Genomic DNA, 16549 nt, shown 5'->3' with positions numbered 1-16549 from the left:
AAGATGGAAGAAGGTTATAGATAATAGTAGTGAGTACATAATAAATTAATATAATTTTGTTATTTAATAAGATCAAAATAAATGTCCGATAAAAAAACCCGAAGTTACTTATGACTCTACTCTAATACATTGAACAACTATAAGCTAGAAATGTTATTTTTTAGTTTTTAATTACTTCATTTGTTCTTCAAATTTTGATCAAGTACCATAGTAACAGCGGTATAACTTGGTTTGAGTAATTATATCGTTTTTCGGTGAGATCTATTGAATATTCGATGGAAATGATTGAACGGGAGAAGGCCGGCGGTGAAGACCACATCAACGTTTCACAAGTAATTTAATTGTGGTTGGTTTTAAAAAATTAAGTACTCAAGATAATTAATTACCTTTATTACATTCTATTAAGTAAACATAATTTAGGTTCTAGTGTCTAAAATTAGATTTTAATTTTCAAAACTTAACCCTGTATTTATTCCTGCTGGTTGATTGCATTTTCACAAAAAAGTAAGATAAAAGTGGGAAATAAAACTTTATTTCATCAATTTATTTTAAATAATTATCATTTTGTACATATATATTTACTAAGTAAATTCTCATATGCATTTTATTATTTGTTCTTTTCTCTCAATTAATTTTATTTTTACTCTCCTCATACAACCTTTATCTTCTTATAATATTTAAACTATTCATGTGTTAGATTTATTTTTTATTAATATAGTTGTTTGAGAGTGGTTTAGTTTCTTTTTAAAACAATTTTGATCTCTTTTCTCTCAACTTTATTCTTTTTAACATCCGACGTTTCGACCTCTCAATTCATTCTCAAGGATTCCTTATTCTGTCTTCATTCCTTTTTTTTCCTTTAAAATTCATTATTGCCGGCTAATTGCCTTTGTCCTAATAATTTTTTCTATTAAACTATTATCCTAAATTTAAAACTTTCAATAACATACTTTTTTGTTCATTAACAAATTGGGGCTTGTTAATGAACAAAAAAGTATGTTATTGAAAGTTTTAAATTTAGGATAATAGTTTAATAGAAAAAATTATTAGGACAAAGGCAATTAGCCGGCAATAATGAATTTTAAAGGAAAAAAAAGGAATGAAGACAGAATAAGGAATCCTTGAGAATGACCTGAGAGGTCGAAACGTCGGATGTTAAAAAGAATAAAGTTGAGAGAAAAGAGATCAAAATTGTTTTAAAAAGAAAATATTCATGTGTTTTTAATCATACATTGGTGGTTTTTTGATTTTTTGTTCTTAGCCCTTATGAAGGCTTGAAATTGTGGCCGAAACGTTGGCACTAGGTGGCACACATTGTTGGCAAAAGGTTCTTCAATGTGCCAAACAATGGCAAATCCACAAAAGCGCTAGCATGTGCACAGGTTATTCGGATTGGCTGGTATAAATTGGTCTGAATTTGTGGCTAACCCGTTATGTGTTGGTTTGTGACCACAAATCAAAGGGCGCTCGTACGCTATCCACACGTTTGCGTTAACATAGCATTGTTTTAAAACTAACAAGAGATAAATTTAGTGCTTTGTGTGTTTTAATTTTTTAAATAATTTTCCCAACCTTAGGATTCAATAATTAACACTGGATTAAGATTGTATATTATAAAATTCAATCGATCGGTGTAAATACATTGTTTAAAATCTTGTAAATTAATTTTAGCGATTTATTTTCAATCTAACATAACACTAATACACATTTATAAAAACATTATATGTCTAATTAAATTGAAAATTTACTGATAAAAATTCCAGAACGAAGAATGAATTTATAGGTTATGTAGTACTATTTCTATGAATTTTTATCATCTACAATCTACTTTGCTGATATTTTCGTTTCCTTTTGTTTTCCTTTATCTTTATTGTGTTCCTTTTTATAGTGAAAATAGAGTAAATCGAATGTAATATACGAAAAAATTCAAAAAGAACAAAACAAGCGTGTGGATTTGTAGTAACGTTTGTTACTTCGTTTGTTTATCAAGCACTTGTACAAGTTTTGGATTTGTGGCAAGTGCCAAACGTGTAGATCCAGCATAATTCCAATCATCCTATTTAGATAAATTATATGGAAAGAAAGCTTAAGCTCAAACGAATTTTCTTTTTATTAGTATTCATAAAAAAAATTAAGAATTTAATAAGAATCGGCTATATGTTATTAAATATTTTAAATTACTGGTGTAAAGTTCCTTTAAAAAAAACTGATAAGATATTTCATAATAGTTATTTGGCAACACTGATAATCTTTGGCCCCCCTCCACTTCTATCAGGGCAGTTCATTCTCATGGTCTAGGCTTGGGTTATCATACCTTATCAAATATATGCTTGTTCTATAGATATCTGTAATCTTCAATAATAATTCCTCTTTGATACCTCCCTTCGAAAGCGAAAATATCCTATTCAACAAAATGGTAAGTTTTTATAATTTTAACACTTAATTTAGATCAGAATTGTATTATACTTGTAAAGAAACCGGTAGTAATTAATGAAGGTTTGACGTTTGCTGTAGAGTTCTTTGATATTTTCATGTTAATGAATTTTTATTTTTAAAAAGTACATTAAAACTCAATTTTTTAAATATTTCTCACTGTCTTAATAAATTAGTTTTTAATTAAAACTCAAAATTAGTTCAATTATTCAGATGAGTTTCCTTTTACTGCTCTGGGTTCCTGACTTAGTGAATTATATTAAATTTATATTACCGGATGGTCTCACTCAACAGTAAAAATATTTCGATGTCCATTATTCTACATAAAATGAACGAAAAACGTTTCATTAATTTAAAAAAATTGACTTAATTCAAATAAAAAAGGAATTAAAATAGAATAACTATCTTACTAATATAGAAATATATAGGCTTATTGAATTTTTCAAGTGATCAATGAATTGTTTTAGTTGTAAAAGTTGACCTTCACCTTGAATTAAAAAGCTGTTTTTTTTCTTCTAATTTTTTTTTTTTTAAATATTTTAGCCCGAAATGATTAAATAATCTGGACTTTCATTATATAATAATAAGAAATTAGTGACAGGGTAGTTATTCGAAATATGCAAATTAACAATTTATATATAAAATTCAAATTAGCTCCAGTTTTTAATAAACAAATTTCACGTTATTTTTAATTTTCATATATGTTTTTGACATGTGTTGATGTTAAAATAGTACAAATCGATTTATTAAGAAAAAAAATTGTCAACTCATCCTACTTGTTAGGCCTTGTTTACTTGCTTCTATAAATACATGCATCTTTTTGTATTGGCAATAGTATGGGACCTGTGATAAAACTTGATCATATTTCTGGTGTGATGTTAGATGTATTTTCTTTAAAAAAAAAAATCTTTCAAGGCTACTTAAACTTTTATAAAATGAACGTTTTGAGCCTTTTTTCTCATTTTCAATCTAAAATAACAAATGATTCACATTTAACATTTAAAAATTATAGTAACATATAAATTAGCATTAATGAACAACTTAATTTAACTCCATTGTATGATGAATGTATACCATTTTTAGTTTTTAAAAATCTCCGAATACTGTATAACTAATCAATACCCTCATTTTAAATTCTTTACCTTTCGTCTTACATGTGTTATTTTGTTTTACTTAATATCCTTAATATGTTATTAAGATTATTATCCAATGTTTAATTTTTATAACGTTATCATGTTTAAAGTTATCGGTTTAAATAAATGTATTTGGTTAAATAACTATGTCTCCTTCAACAGCATCTAATTTGTCCAAGTTTTTTGGGTGAGCAAAACTAAGTTAAATAATACTTAATAAACTTAATCAGTGACTAATTAGTGTTATCATTATGACTAATTAGTATTATTGGTCATCAATGACTAATTAGTGTTATTTAATATAGTTAATTTTGCTTAACAATACTATGACATATTAGATGCCGAGGAAGACATTGTATCTTTATAAAATATTTAAATTGAACATTATCGAGATAAATCGAATATATCGATATTATTGAGTTTTATGAACTGTTGGCAAAGAAGGAAGAAAAGTTAATGTAATGTAATAAAAAGTCAAGGTGTGAAACTATAAAAAAATTTGATTGCCTCTAAAATCACTTCTTGAATTTTATTACTAATAACAAATACAATAAAATCCTACCTCGATAATAGTTTTTACATTATCAAGACTGTTTTGTTTTGTTAAATACCCAACACTCTACAATGTACTTTTTTACCTACATTTTAATAACTATTCGAAATTTTGTTAATTATAGGTTAAAGTAAATTGAAACTATCTTCTTAAAATTAAAATGATAAATTTATCTGCATTTGATCGAATATGGATGTATTGATTTTACATCATTTGTCAAAGATGTTGCCTGCATAATGTATGGTAAAATCAGAATAAATTATGAAGGAATTCTGTTTAAAATAATAGTTTTTCAGTGTAACCCTAGTATATTAACAAAATAAGACCTTTATAATTAGGATAAAATAAAGGTCGAGAAAAAATGGTAATTATTTACTATTTGAGTTATTTTGACGGCGCCTGAGCCATGTTCCTTTTGTTAACTACACACGGCCAATCAGTGATCTTACTAAAAATATTCTCATTTCATATTTTTGAATTTTCAGAGAATAAATTGTCTTCAAATAGATGAAAACCTATTTTAGGTGTTATTTACTACTTACTGGGTTATCCATTTAAAGACCGAAATTATTTTTATAATTTATGTTATTTTAATATATATTTTCAGCCAGAACCAATCAGAGTTATTGTTACCGGCGCTGCTGGGCAAATAGCCTACTCTTTGATCTATCAGTTGGCTAAAGGAGATGTATTCGGATCTGACCAGCCTTTATATTTGCACCTTCTGGACATTCCCCCCATGATGGGTGTTCTGGAAGGAGTTGTCATGGAGATTACAGATTGTGCTCTTCCATTAGTCAAAGGTGGGTACATTTTGATTTATTAGGTTAGCAATGTAATTTAATTTATTAAGTAATTTGTTTTTTATCAGTTCCGTTAAAAACTCAAAATTCAAAATTTTTCCTGATCACAATTCAGGATTCCCTATACCTGTAAGGGCCGGTTAGACCATCACAGTTTGAAGTATGATTTCTTAAATTTCGGGTAAAATCAATAATTGTCTGTTGTACCAGAAAAGTTAACTCTCAAATGTGATGGTAAAATTTACCCTACCGTCCAATGATATACAGTTAAACTGAGATTTACAGCAAATCTATGTTTAAGTAGGTTACTATATAAGATTATTTACCATAGTTCCAGTTTGATCTGTTTTCTAGCGAAGGTTTATTGTATTATTCTGTTTCTTTCCAAATTCAATAAAATGGATTTGATTGAGATAGACAATTTGACAGATGACCAAGACTTCAAAGGATTAGTTGCTCAGGCAATAATGAAAAGAAAAAAAAGAAATATTTTGTTCTCAACCAAATCAGTGGTATTTTGTCCTTAACCAAATCAGTGGTATTTTGTTCTCAACCAAATCAGTTGGTTGAAAACATTTTTCAGCAAATTCAGCTGTCAAAAGTGGCTCTTTAATCAATTTTAAATTTCATTGGACCCACTATTTCTAACATTAGTGATAGGAATTGCAGAGTTTAGCGGTTACTTCAGTTTCAGGTAACCATCATAACCTGGTTAACTATACGGGAGACCAGCAGCAGGTTGCTAAGTTACTGGAATATTACTAAATTCCAACCTAATTTATACAAATTTTAGTTTTACTGGCATTGATGAAATTAAAAAGTAATATCTTAGATATCTATGAAAGTTCTTATCAATGATCATTTGTTTCTAATGTTTTAAGAATAAAAGTTATTTATTTATTGTTACTATTAATTAAGTTATTGAGAATAAAATTTTCTTATATTTGAAGAATATTCCATGTTTTTTTTTTCCAAAATTGAAATTAAAATTTCAAAAATATATTTTTATTTGGTAAAAAAACTTTTTATTTTAACGGTGTTAGATAAATGTCCAAAGTAATTAGTAATTCATTTTTGTTTCTAAATTTGTAATGCAAAATACCATTTGCTCTTTTGATGATTTTATTATATTGATGTAATTAATAAAGTATAATTATAATAATGTTCATGGCTTTCCAATTTAAATTTTTACTTTTATTTTTATATAGGAGTTGTTGCTACTGCCGATTTAGCGGTTGCATTTAAAGATGTTGATGCTGCTTTTATGGTTGGATCAATGCCCAGAAAACAGGGAATGGAAAGAAAAGATCTTTTATCTGCTAATGTTAAGATTTTCAAGGAACAGGTAATTTTAGTGTAATTAAATTGTGATTTTGATCATCTTATTTAAGATTTTGACCGTCATATAAAAGACAGTTAGTAGTCAACAATAGCATAGTCATACCTCTAGTTCCTATTTATCAGGAACTTTACTTAAGAAAATTAATATATAAAAATATTATTGGTTTATTCAATCGATGGTAAAAAAAAAAAAAAAAGAATTGTAGCAGTCTTAGCTGAAAGAAGTGAAACTTCTAGAAATGAAACAAAGTATTAAAATTATATTAATAATGATCATGCTTTCCCTCTTATAGCTTAAAGCACAAAATATTATGTTCCATAATAATTATAATAAAACAGCCATTTCCTAAGCCAGTTCTAGCAGGAAATGTTTTTAAAAATCATAAAAGGAGAGAATAGGTTAACTGGAGCTCACTTAATCCTGCACTGCACTGCTTAATCTACACTGTACTACCGTGATTGTTAACTACTGTAAGCTCCTACTCCCCTGTTGTAATATAAAACTTTTCTGCTAGATCAAACTAAATACTGTTTAGATTGGAGAAGATGGTCAGGAGGTGCGGTCAGCAAAGAAACAACATAAATAAACAAAAAATATTTATTTATGCCGACGTTTCGATCTGATTTTCAGGTCTTCATCATGGCTATAAAAACAAAAAGACAAAAACCATCATTTAGAGAGAAAAAAAAATTATATAAATAAAAATAAAATAGATAAAACTATATATATAAATAAATGCAAATATATAAAATAAAATAAATAATAGACTAAAAATTTGGAAATATAAACAATAATGGAATGAAAATATAAATTAGTTGATTACTAACTATGGACAAGACAGTATTAGATTGATTACATTATTATTTATATACACATAAATGTGAGCAACAAAATAAATGATACAGTGGAAAGAATCTATAAAGAATTAGTTAAAGAAATCAGGAAAGAACATTGTTATAAATTGCAGGAAAAGCCGCTAGAGTGCAGATAGGCAAAAGACGTTATAGAAACAGAAATCTAAAGGTCAAAAGATCGTGGAGATATAATAGTCAATGTGAGAGTAAAAAAAGAAAAAGACCAACATAAAAAGGTGTAAAATGTAAAATAAATTTTTGTTTTTATAGCCCTGATGAAGACCTGAAAATCAGGTCGAAACGTTGGCATAAATAAATATTTTTTGTTTATTTATGTTGTTTCTTTGCTGACCGCACCCTCTGACCATCTTCACCAATCAGTAATCTACGGTCAACTATATACACCTCATTATAAATACTGTTTATTTTTTTTAAAATTAATTAATTAAAAGAACCAAACAACTAAGTGCCAAGTAGTAGTTCTTAGTAATAATAATAATAATAATAATAATAATAATAATAATAATAATAATAATAATAATGAAGGCCTAACAAACCTGGAGGTTCCATGACGATACCACCAATCGCTCTCTATATACATCTTTCTATTAATCCCTCTCCAAACCCAATTCAAGTAAATCAGTTTTGACGCAATCCTCCCATTTACGTTTTGGTCTACCCCTCGTACGTTTACCTGTCGGTTCAGTACTTATTAACATTTTAGGTATCCGCTTGTTACTAAGCACTACAACCTTACACGCCCATCTTATATGTCGCAACGTTATAACTTGAATTATATTTAACGGGTGTAGCTCTCTTAATGCAGTGTTTTGTAGCCTTCTAAGTTTTCCCATTAATTCATCCTTTTTCAGTTTGAATATTTTATGTAATACTTCATCTTCGAAAACCATAAGGCATTGTTCATCCCTTAGTGTAAGGGGCCACGTCTCGCATCCATAAAGAACAGTGGGAAGTAGTTCTTAATAAAACAAAATATCCTTCTTGAACTCCCCTGAACAAAGAATTGACCAACTAAAAGTAAATCATGATTCTTTTGTATGCATCTCTTGCGAGTACAATTCTTTCAAAGGAGTCAACTCTACTTTGATTCCTAATTCATCTGCCCATCTTTAATCTAGTAACTTAATTCAGTTATCCGTTTAGGTTTTTTTTTATATTAATCCATTTTTAAATATCATACTTATAATTTTCTAGAACAATTATGTCAATAAAAGCTGTAAATGATGTTTTATGTTTTAGGGAGAAGCACTTGACAAATATGCTAAAAAAACTGTAAAAGTGTTAGTGGTAGGTAACCCAGCAAATACAAATGCCCTCATGTGTGCCAAGTATGCCCCTTCGATTCCAAAGAAGAATTTCAGTGCCATGACAAGACTTGATCACAACAGAGCACAGGCTGCTCTCGCTCTGAAGTTAGGAGTAGGCATTTCAGATGTAAGTTTTATTTATTTTTTTTTTAAATTTTTTAATTTTATCCACAAATTAACAATATAACCCTTTACGAAGGAAGTGTGAGATCTCTAAAATGCATAGATCTGTTTAAAGTGCACATAAAATTTTTTACCCAATTACGATACTTTTCTTTCCTAGGTGGTAAAGAATATAGTATTAAGTATCCGTTATTTTATTTTTTTTTTTTTTGTGAGAGTATTTTTGTATTGAAATTATTGTTTTTTTTGTTTTTTTATGACATTTTCAAAATATTGTTACAGGTCCAAAATGTTATTATTTGGGGAAATCACTCTTCAACCCAGTTCCCAGATGTAGCTCATGCTTCGGTCGTCATCAATGGTTCCAAGAAATCAGTATCCGATGCCATCAATGATAAGGATTATCTACAAGGAGAATTCGTCAAGGTACATGTTATAATCATTTAAAAAATATATATTTAATTGCATAATTATGAGAGATAGTTGACTGTGGATGATAAATGAGGAGAAGATGGTTGGGGGTGCGGTCAATGAAAAACACAAATAAGTATGATTAACTTATTTTAATGTGTCAACGTTTCGGCTAGAGTTTCTAGCCTTCTTCAGGGCTAAAAACAAAACAAGATAACAACCACAGTAAGTATAGAAAAATAAAAAAATATAAAAAGAAAGTATAAACAGAATAATTTTACACATACAATGAATAATTTTACAAAATAGAATTAATAAAATGAAGTGATGAGAGAAGCGGGAAATAAAATGTATACATAGGTAATTGAAAAAGCGGGTACAATAACTTACTTAAGGAAATGAAATAAAATCATACTTATTTGTGTTTTTCATTGACCGCACCCCCAACCATCTTCTCCTCATATATTTAATTGCTTATTGTTAGTATGAATGTTTGAAAGTTAATGTGACTTAAGTGAAGTATTAAATCAATTACTGTTGTATGAACCCTAACTACATGGTCTGCGTGGACGGCAAATCGTTTCCAAAAGTAAAAAGTTTCAAATACCTCGGATCCACAATAACATCAATAAATGATCAACGGACTGAGATAGACCAGCGTATAACAAGTGTAAAAAGAGCCTTCTCCTCTCTGTCAAAAATACTGAAATCCAGAAAAAATTCTAAAAATCTGAAACTAAGAGTGTACAATGCCATGATAAAGCTGCTCTGATAAGCGGCTGGGACACCTGAGCTCGTTACAGGTACCCTAGAAAGCAGGATCGAAAGATTTGAACGGAAAGTCCTCTGTACAATTACAGGAGCGATCTGGAATCAGCCTTAACACATGGAGGGGAAGAACTATCTGTGAAGTGCTCACAGAGGCTGGTCAGTCAATATCTCTTGATATGAAGGTAAGTAGGTTAAGATGTACGGGACATGTGGCTCGAAGCAATCCATCAGGACGCCTCTACACAATAATGAATGCCAGCGTAGTTGGAAAGAGACCAAAAACCAGATGGATAGACAGGATCAACAATGATGCAAAAGAGCTGCATACTATTGAACATTTTCTGGTTAGAATGGGTTAGTGAATTTTGATTGATTAAAATTGCAGGTTGTAGATGTCGGTGAGCCACTTCTTGAGGTCTACTCAGACATAATGAGTTTAAAAATTAAGAAAAAGGAAAGAAAATGATCTTGCCTAGAGAAAATGGCTCTCTCATGCCCCCTGGTCTCTCTACAAAGGTCAAAAGGGGAGGTATGGTTTTACTATTGGCCACTAGAGGCACTAGTAGTACTTACATTATGGGATGGCCTCTTGTGGTTTTAGAGGAAACAACTGTAGTTTATCTTTACTTTAATTTATCAACCCGTTTCTCTTCTGTGTTTACTTGAAGTACTTTCTGATTTATAACATGTCTGGTTTGGATTAATGCAATGCAGCATTCATTTGGTTTGTCAGTTCAAAATTATTCAGAAATTATTATATAATTTTTTTTAATTCAGTATTCTAAATTAATAGTATTGACCTTAGATTTATATTTTCTAAAACATGTATAATTTTGTATCCTGCATTGTATTATCTAATTTGAAAAAAATTAGTTAAATATGTTATTTTGTCATCAGATGATAATTTTTGTGCTCATGTTTACATTTCAAATTATAAATAACATTAACTATGTTACAAAAGAGTTTGGTTGGCTTTTGACAGCTAGTACAGACACGAGGAGCCGCAGTGATTGCAGCACGTAAGATGTCATCTGCCATGTCTGCGGCGAAAGCTGCCGGAGACCACATGAAAGATTGGTGGTTCGGCACAGCTCCAGGGCAACATGTTTCCATGGCAATCATTTCTGATGGGTCTTATGGCGTTGCTGCCGACATCATGTTCTCTTTCCCAGTTACAATCAAGCCTGGTGGTGAATACCAAATAGTGCAGGTAATATATTACAATATTTTCAGATTAATAGAAATAAAAAATAAAAAGTATTCGCCCAGTTTCAACTAATTCTCTTTAATCCCATTTAATATTGTTGATTGTCTGACTGATCAATATGCTGTGTATTAGCAACTCAACACAGTTGAGCAACCATTTGCAATTTTTTCGAGTTCCTCTGTTGCTTAGCTTATATTGTATCTTAAAATTAAAAATTAAATATCAAAAATGGAAGTGAAACTCCCGATAGAGGAAAAAATTATAATTATTTGTTTATTACTAGAAGACAAAAACTTCTGTTAACTTTATGTATCAGAACTTCAGATCTTTTTATCATTAATAATAACTTTGTATTGTAAAAAGGAATCAAAATTAAAGTACAGTGTAATCTCGATAATCTGAACTTCGGTACTCTGAACACTAGTAATCCGAACTGGCTTAAAAAAAAAAAAAAATCATTTTTTAGAAAACTCGATAGGCAATAACATTTTTGTTTTCAAGTAAAAGTGATCATGTGTAAAGAACATTTTTAACTTCTTGATCTATATGCAAGTTATTGTAATCACTGTGAAAGTCGAAAGAGAAAATTTTCAGTTTCGATATTAGGTAATCTAATTCCTATGAAAACGTTTATAATATATTTGGTTGGAATTATAAATACGTAATATCTATTGTATAAAGCATTTGATTCTGTAAAACTAATTTAATTTTTAATATTTAATATTGTAATAGTAGAAATATGTTTAATATAAACTTTTGTTGATGAACTCATTTTTTTGATCAAGTGTTAAATAAATCCGTATTTTTTTTTTCTTTTACTTATAAATGAATAATCTTAAGGTTTTAATAAATTAAATCATTTATTTACTGGGACTACTGTTATTTATTTTCATTTATTTACTACATCATTACTGGGACGTAAAAAATTTTTTTTTTTTTAATTTTAATTTTTTAAAACTTCAAACTGTCAAATTTCCTTTAAGATATGTAAAATAAATTAAGAAAATAAAAGTAGTAATGCACTTTCATATTGTTGAATTTTTTACACTATTCGTCCTAATAATATCTGTAATACGAAGAACCCCCTTTACAGCAATTAGTTTGGATTACCGAGATCACACTATATCTAAAAAAAAAAATAAACGTTGAGGGTTGTCCAGATTTTGGGTATGGTGGATCAGAATAAATGATATCTACTGCACTAATAGTCCTATTATTTAAGATATTTTATAAGAATAGTTGAAGGAATTGAATTATATCAAGTTTTAAAAATCTAATGGGATTAAAACTTAATATTTGTTATATATAAATTGCTTAGAAGTATGACTGCTTTCAATTTTCATGGCATTATTTTTCTTTGTTTCAGGGTCTTCCGGTGAGCGACTTTGCTAGAAAAATGTTAGATATAACTGCGGAAGAACTTCTTGAAGAAAAGAAAGATGCTCTATCCTTATGCCAGGATTGACTAGGAGTCGACGTTCAAATCAGTTCTAAACTTTAAAATGACTGCCGGCATTAAGAAAAAAAAAACTTCCGAGGGGATTATTAATTTTTAAATACATATAGAATTATGTGTGTTTATGTATGCATTATATTATCAAATGCTATGAGATATAGTAAGTTTACTATAGTGATATTATAAAGGCTTCAGTAAGCTAATAAATGCATGACCAGAATGTTTTTTAGATGTGATTCTTACTAATAATGATTAAGTTTAATATAAATGTATTGAAATATTTTTATAATTCTTGATTGATTATTTTTATTTTTTAAAAAATGAAAAAGAACCTTAGGTGTTGGTTGATTATTAAATTCACAAAGAATGAAGTTTTTTGCTTCTTGATATTTTTATTTAATATTTTTATAAGAATGAGTTAATCAAAGAACTGTGAAATAATAAATTTATTTTTATTAGGAGTGTTACTCTCTATTTATTACTTTCACTTACCTTATTACTTTCACTATGTATAAAATATGTAGTAATGACTTATAATATATTTTAAAGACTGTTCCGATCCGAAAATACTAATTTGGAACAAAAATATTATTTTACCCTTATCAGTTGCTAGCTTTTTGTATGTGACTCTCACTAGGTAGTAGCTGGTTCCGGTAAATGAGCAAAAAAAAAATTCAGTATTGTAAGAATAAAATTTTTCTTAAAAATAATTTTTTTACACATATATGAGGTTTAAGTGATTATTTATAAAAGTTGGTGATATTTAACTGGAAATGTCAATCACTCTGTTACAGTAACTTAATTAGTGCTCCTGATTCTCCCGACCAAAAATACTGTATGATTGTAATGTTGCGATCATTAATTATACGAGTAATGCCAATGAACTAACAGTCTCATTACTACTAAGTTTAACTGTCATATGTATACTCCTTGACAGTGATGTGTCACAACATATTAACCTTACCAAATGTAATGACAATGGGTGGGGAAACATCGTTCTTATATGTTTGCCCAAGGACTTAAAATTGTAGCAAGCCTTGAAATATTTCACCTTGTCACCTACCACTTGGCCTACGACTGCAGTGACAAAGTACTGATGTCACGTGAGAGGTGACTTATGACCAATAAGGGTTAACAAATATATCTAAAACTCATACTCAATAGATATTGAATGTGCCTTAAATTCAAAATATAGCTACATTTAAAGATATATCTGTAGTTATAATTACCCGGAACCAGATAATTACCTAAAATTTATAGTCCCTATACGACACCTACGAACAGTAAGTCAACTAAGTGTTTCGAGTAAGAACTGCCTAGAGTTATACCATGGAAACATTACTCATGTTATTAAGGCTGATAAAATGTGTAAGAGGTGTGGCCGACTTATCTCTAATGGTTTGAAGTACTTGATGCTCCAATGTTCGTTTCTGAAGAACCATAGGAAAAGATACCTTCATACTTATATTGATGCTGCTATGGATCATTTATCGTTGGAGAGTTTTTAAAGCTTGAAACTATTAAGCACTTGAACATTCTGTTTTATTTTCTTATGAGTGTTTTTGAATCAACAGGTTATTGTTTCAAAATAATCATATATTTTTATGTGTGTAAACACACATATACAAATATATGAATAAAGATTAATAAGCATTAATTTTAGTAGCTTTGACAGTATTCTTTTACTTAATATAATAATAATTAATAAATTTAATAAAATTTATTATTAATTATTGTTAGAAACTATACAGTTTATGTTTTATTATTATTATTTGTAAATTCCAACTATATAAGATATTAAATCAAGAAGGTATTACATTGTATACCTATGATGTATGGATTTATTGAAGTTTTTAGTTTCTGTTTATTTTATCAATTATAATTGAAATACTGTATTTTAATATTAACTTCAAATATTGATAAACTAATTTACTAACATCAATTGGGCCAGACTCCATGGCTATGTTTTAATATAAGCCAATAAATAAATCTGTCTATCTAGTAAGGAAAAAAATTTTGAATCTGAGTTTTCAATGAAAATAACAATTTAAGGTCCACTTATTCAAAATAACCGTATCTTATGAAATGGTCTGTGAGGCTAGCTTATAAACCAATGGAACAGAAATTACTTTATTTTTTAGCTAAAATCAAAATAATTTAAAAACAAATTCATTTCACACATGGTACCACAGAATTCAGCGTTAGCTTTCTGAATCCTCGTGCTGATTCACTCTTCTTTGGTTCAAGTATAGTGTGTGTTTAGTCCAGGTTTTAGATTTTGAGGGGATTAAGATGGGGACAAATGTCAGCGCCATCTATTAGTACAAGTACTGAGGTACCACTTATAACTGGCCCTACCTATAAAGAATACGGCCCAACTGCTATCTGATGGAACTTGAAGACTTTCCAGGGACCTCTGCCCTGTCCTAACTCAGTTACAAGCCCTAGTTCAGAAAATATATCTGGCTAGCAGGGAGCAGAGCGTGGCACACAGCCTGAACACCAGCAGAACACATGTCAGGTGACCATAGCACAAGTAAGAGAGTAGCATGTATTTCATCTTCTACTAAGAATCCCTGCTTCCTTCAATCCACTATTCCCAAAAGTCACCCCATCCCCCCTTCTTGTGAGGTGGCAGGGTAGGAAGGGCCCCAAAAATCCTATCAACATCACCCTACCTTAAATCCTCTTTTCTTGTACACCCTTCCCCTCCCCTGATAATTTTTCAACTTCTATCTCTTAATTATATCATCATTTATTTATTTTTCTTCTTTAATTATCTCTTGTTCTTCTATCTTTAACCCTAACATGGAGGCCCCTCACCTCCAAATATATAAGTAAAGTTCCCATAGTACAGACACATCAAACCTCAGATAAGTATGTCACTGGATACTTTCAATTATCAACAGTAGAAAAAAGTTGTACTCAATTTGATTTATTTTACATTACGTATTGCATTTTACTAATTCATGTTTATTTTTCTGTTTTTTAGAGGGACTGAGGAAAAAAATAAACAAAAACCTACTAAGAATATACCCTTCATCTCCGCAACACAAATTATTTCTGAACATCTAAATTAAAACTAACAATATTATATCCTCTTTGGTTCACTCCCTGTTTACAATTTATTATCTTTCTTTCAATGTACTCTGTAATTTCAAACTCCCTTTTATCTTCACTCAAAACCCCTTCTCTTATAGAGTGCTTAAAATGTGATTCAGGCATTACTCCACCATAAACTGGACTTGGGACCGCCTGATCAAAACATTATGCATGACTTTATTTTAAAAAACCTTAAATCATTCTTTCCATCATAGTTGGGCAACTATGAAACTAATAGCTAAAATTTTCATGGATACGATATTTATTTATCAATGGTTCATTGATGCCGATACCACCGGTTTAATGCCGATACCACTAATAGCTGTATACATACATCTGTCGAGTAATGCCCATACAAGTCCAAATCTACTAGATCAGTCTTGACCCAATCTCACCTACTCTTTTCTTATAATCTTACAGTCAATTACTCAATTACTCTTACAGTATAATCTTCGGTTCAGTGTTTTAATATTTTAGGGATCATGTTTCTGTAGGTCTAATAAAACAATTATATTATTTATTTTATTTACTACGTGGATCAAACCTCACTATACAACTGTTCATTTAATTGTACTACTCGTTGATCAAATTGTATAACTATAGTTTATGTGTATTCTCTAGTTCAGAATGTTTTTTTCTTTCACAAAATGCGTTCTTCATGAGTTAAACTCAATTTTATATGACCCATTTTTATCATTCCACCTTATATGTAAAATAAAATATTACAGAGGATCACTAAATTTTTTTTTATAAAATAGAGAGATATAAATAAAATAAAAATATAATCTTTAAACATAGAACACGCCTTAATGAATAAATGCTGTATTAGAGCTGAGAATGTTTGAGTTTGAAAGAGATCCAGCCATAAGTGGATGTAGTCTGTCTGATCTTGCCTTAGAAGATCTTTGTATTTTACCGTAGGAAACCCAAGAAAAACCTTGTGAAAGTTTCTCCATAAAGTTATGAACAATAAAAACTTACATTATGAAGTTTAAATACTTGTAGTTCTTGGGGATTAATATTTAATATATAT

The 16549-nt window shown here is 29.3% G+C and overlaps 1 protein-coding gene across 2 annotated transcripts; it reads left to right on the top strand.

Annotated features, from left to right (window-relative positions):
* The first annotated feature begins 260 nt into the window (after nt 1-260).
* Nucleotides 261-12496, top strand: Mdh1 (malate dehydrogenase 1). 2 transcript variants are annotated; one of them, XM_014417581.2, is made up of 7 exons: nt 261-332; nt 4727-4922; nt 6131-6267; nt 8379-8573; nt 8852-8995; nt 10734-10961; nt 12325-12496. In XM_014417581.2, the coding sequence occupies exons 1-7, from the start codon at nt 276-278 to the stop codon at nt 12421-12423; spliced, it is 1056 nt and encodes a 351-aa protein (XP_014273067.1). In that variant the 5' UTR covers nt 261-275; the 3' UTR covers nt 12424-12496. The 2 variants fall into 2 exon arrangements, with proteins under 2 accessions (XP_014273067.1, XP_014273075.1); XM_014417589.3 differs by lacking the exon at nt 261-332 and adding an exon at nt 2276-2416.
* The last annotated feature ends 4053 nt before the right edge of the window (nt 12497-16549 follow it).

This window comes from Halyomorpha halys, unplaced genomic scaffold (genome assembly GCF_000696795.3).
Source record: "Halyomorpha halys isolate HHAL.00 unplaced genomic scaffold, Hhal_1.1 Scaffold11.1, whole genome shotgun sequence".
In the NCBI taxonomy this organism is placed as follows: domain Eukaryota; kingdom Metazoa; phylum Arthropoda; class Insecta; order Hemiptera; family Pentatomidae; genus Halyomorpha; species Halyomorpha halys.
Note: the sequence above shows the minus strand (reverse complement) of the source record. Positions and strands in the feature narration are given on the sequence as shown.

Excerpts from the sequence above, each read along its gene's own strand:
- Mdh1 (XM_014417581.2), top strand. The coding sequence starts at position 276 with ATGGAAATGATTGAACGGGAGAAGGCCGGCGGTGAAGACCACATCAAC. Across the intron at positions 8,996-10,733 it reads TACAAGGAGAATTCGTCAAG|CTAGTACAGACACGAGGAGC; the intron begins GTACATGTTATA and ends GGCTTTTGACAG. Across the intron at positions 10,962-12,324 it reads GTGAATACCAAATAGTGCAG|GGTCTTCCGGTGAGCGACTT; the intron begins GTAATATATTAC and ends TCTTTGTTTCAG.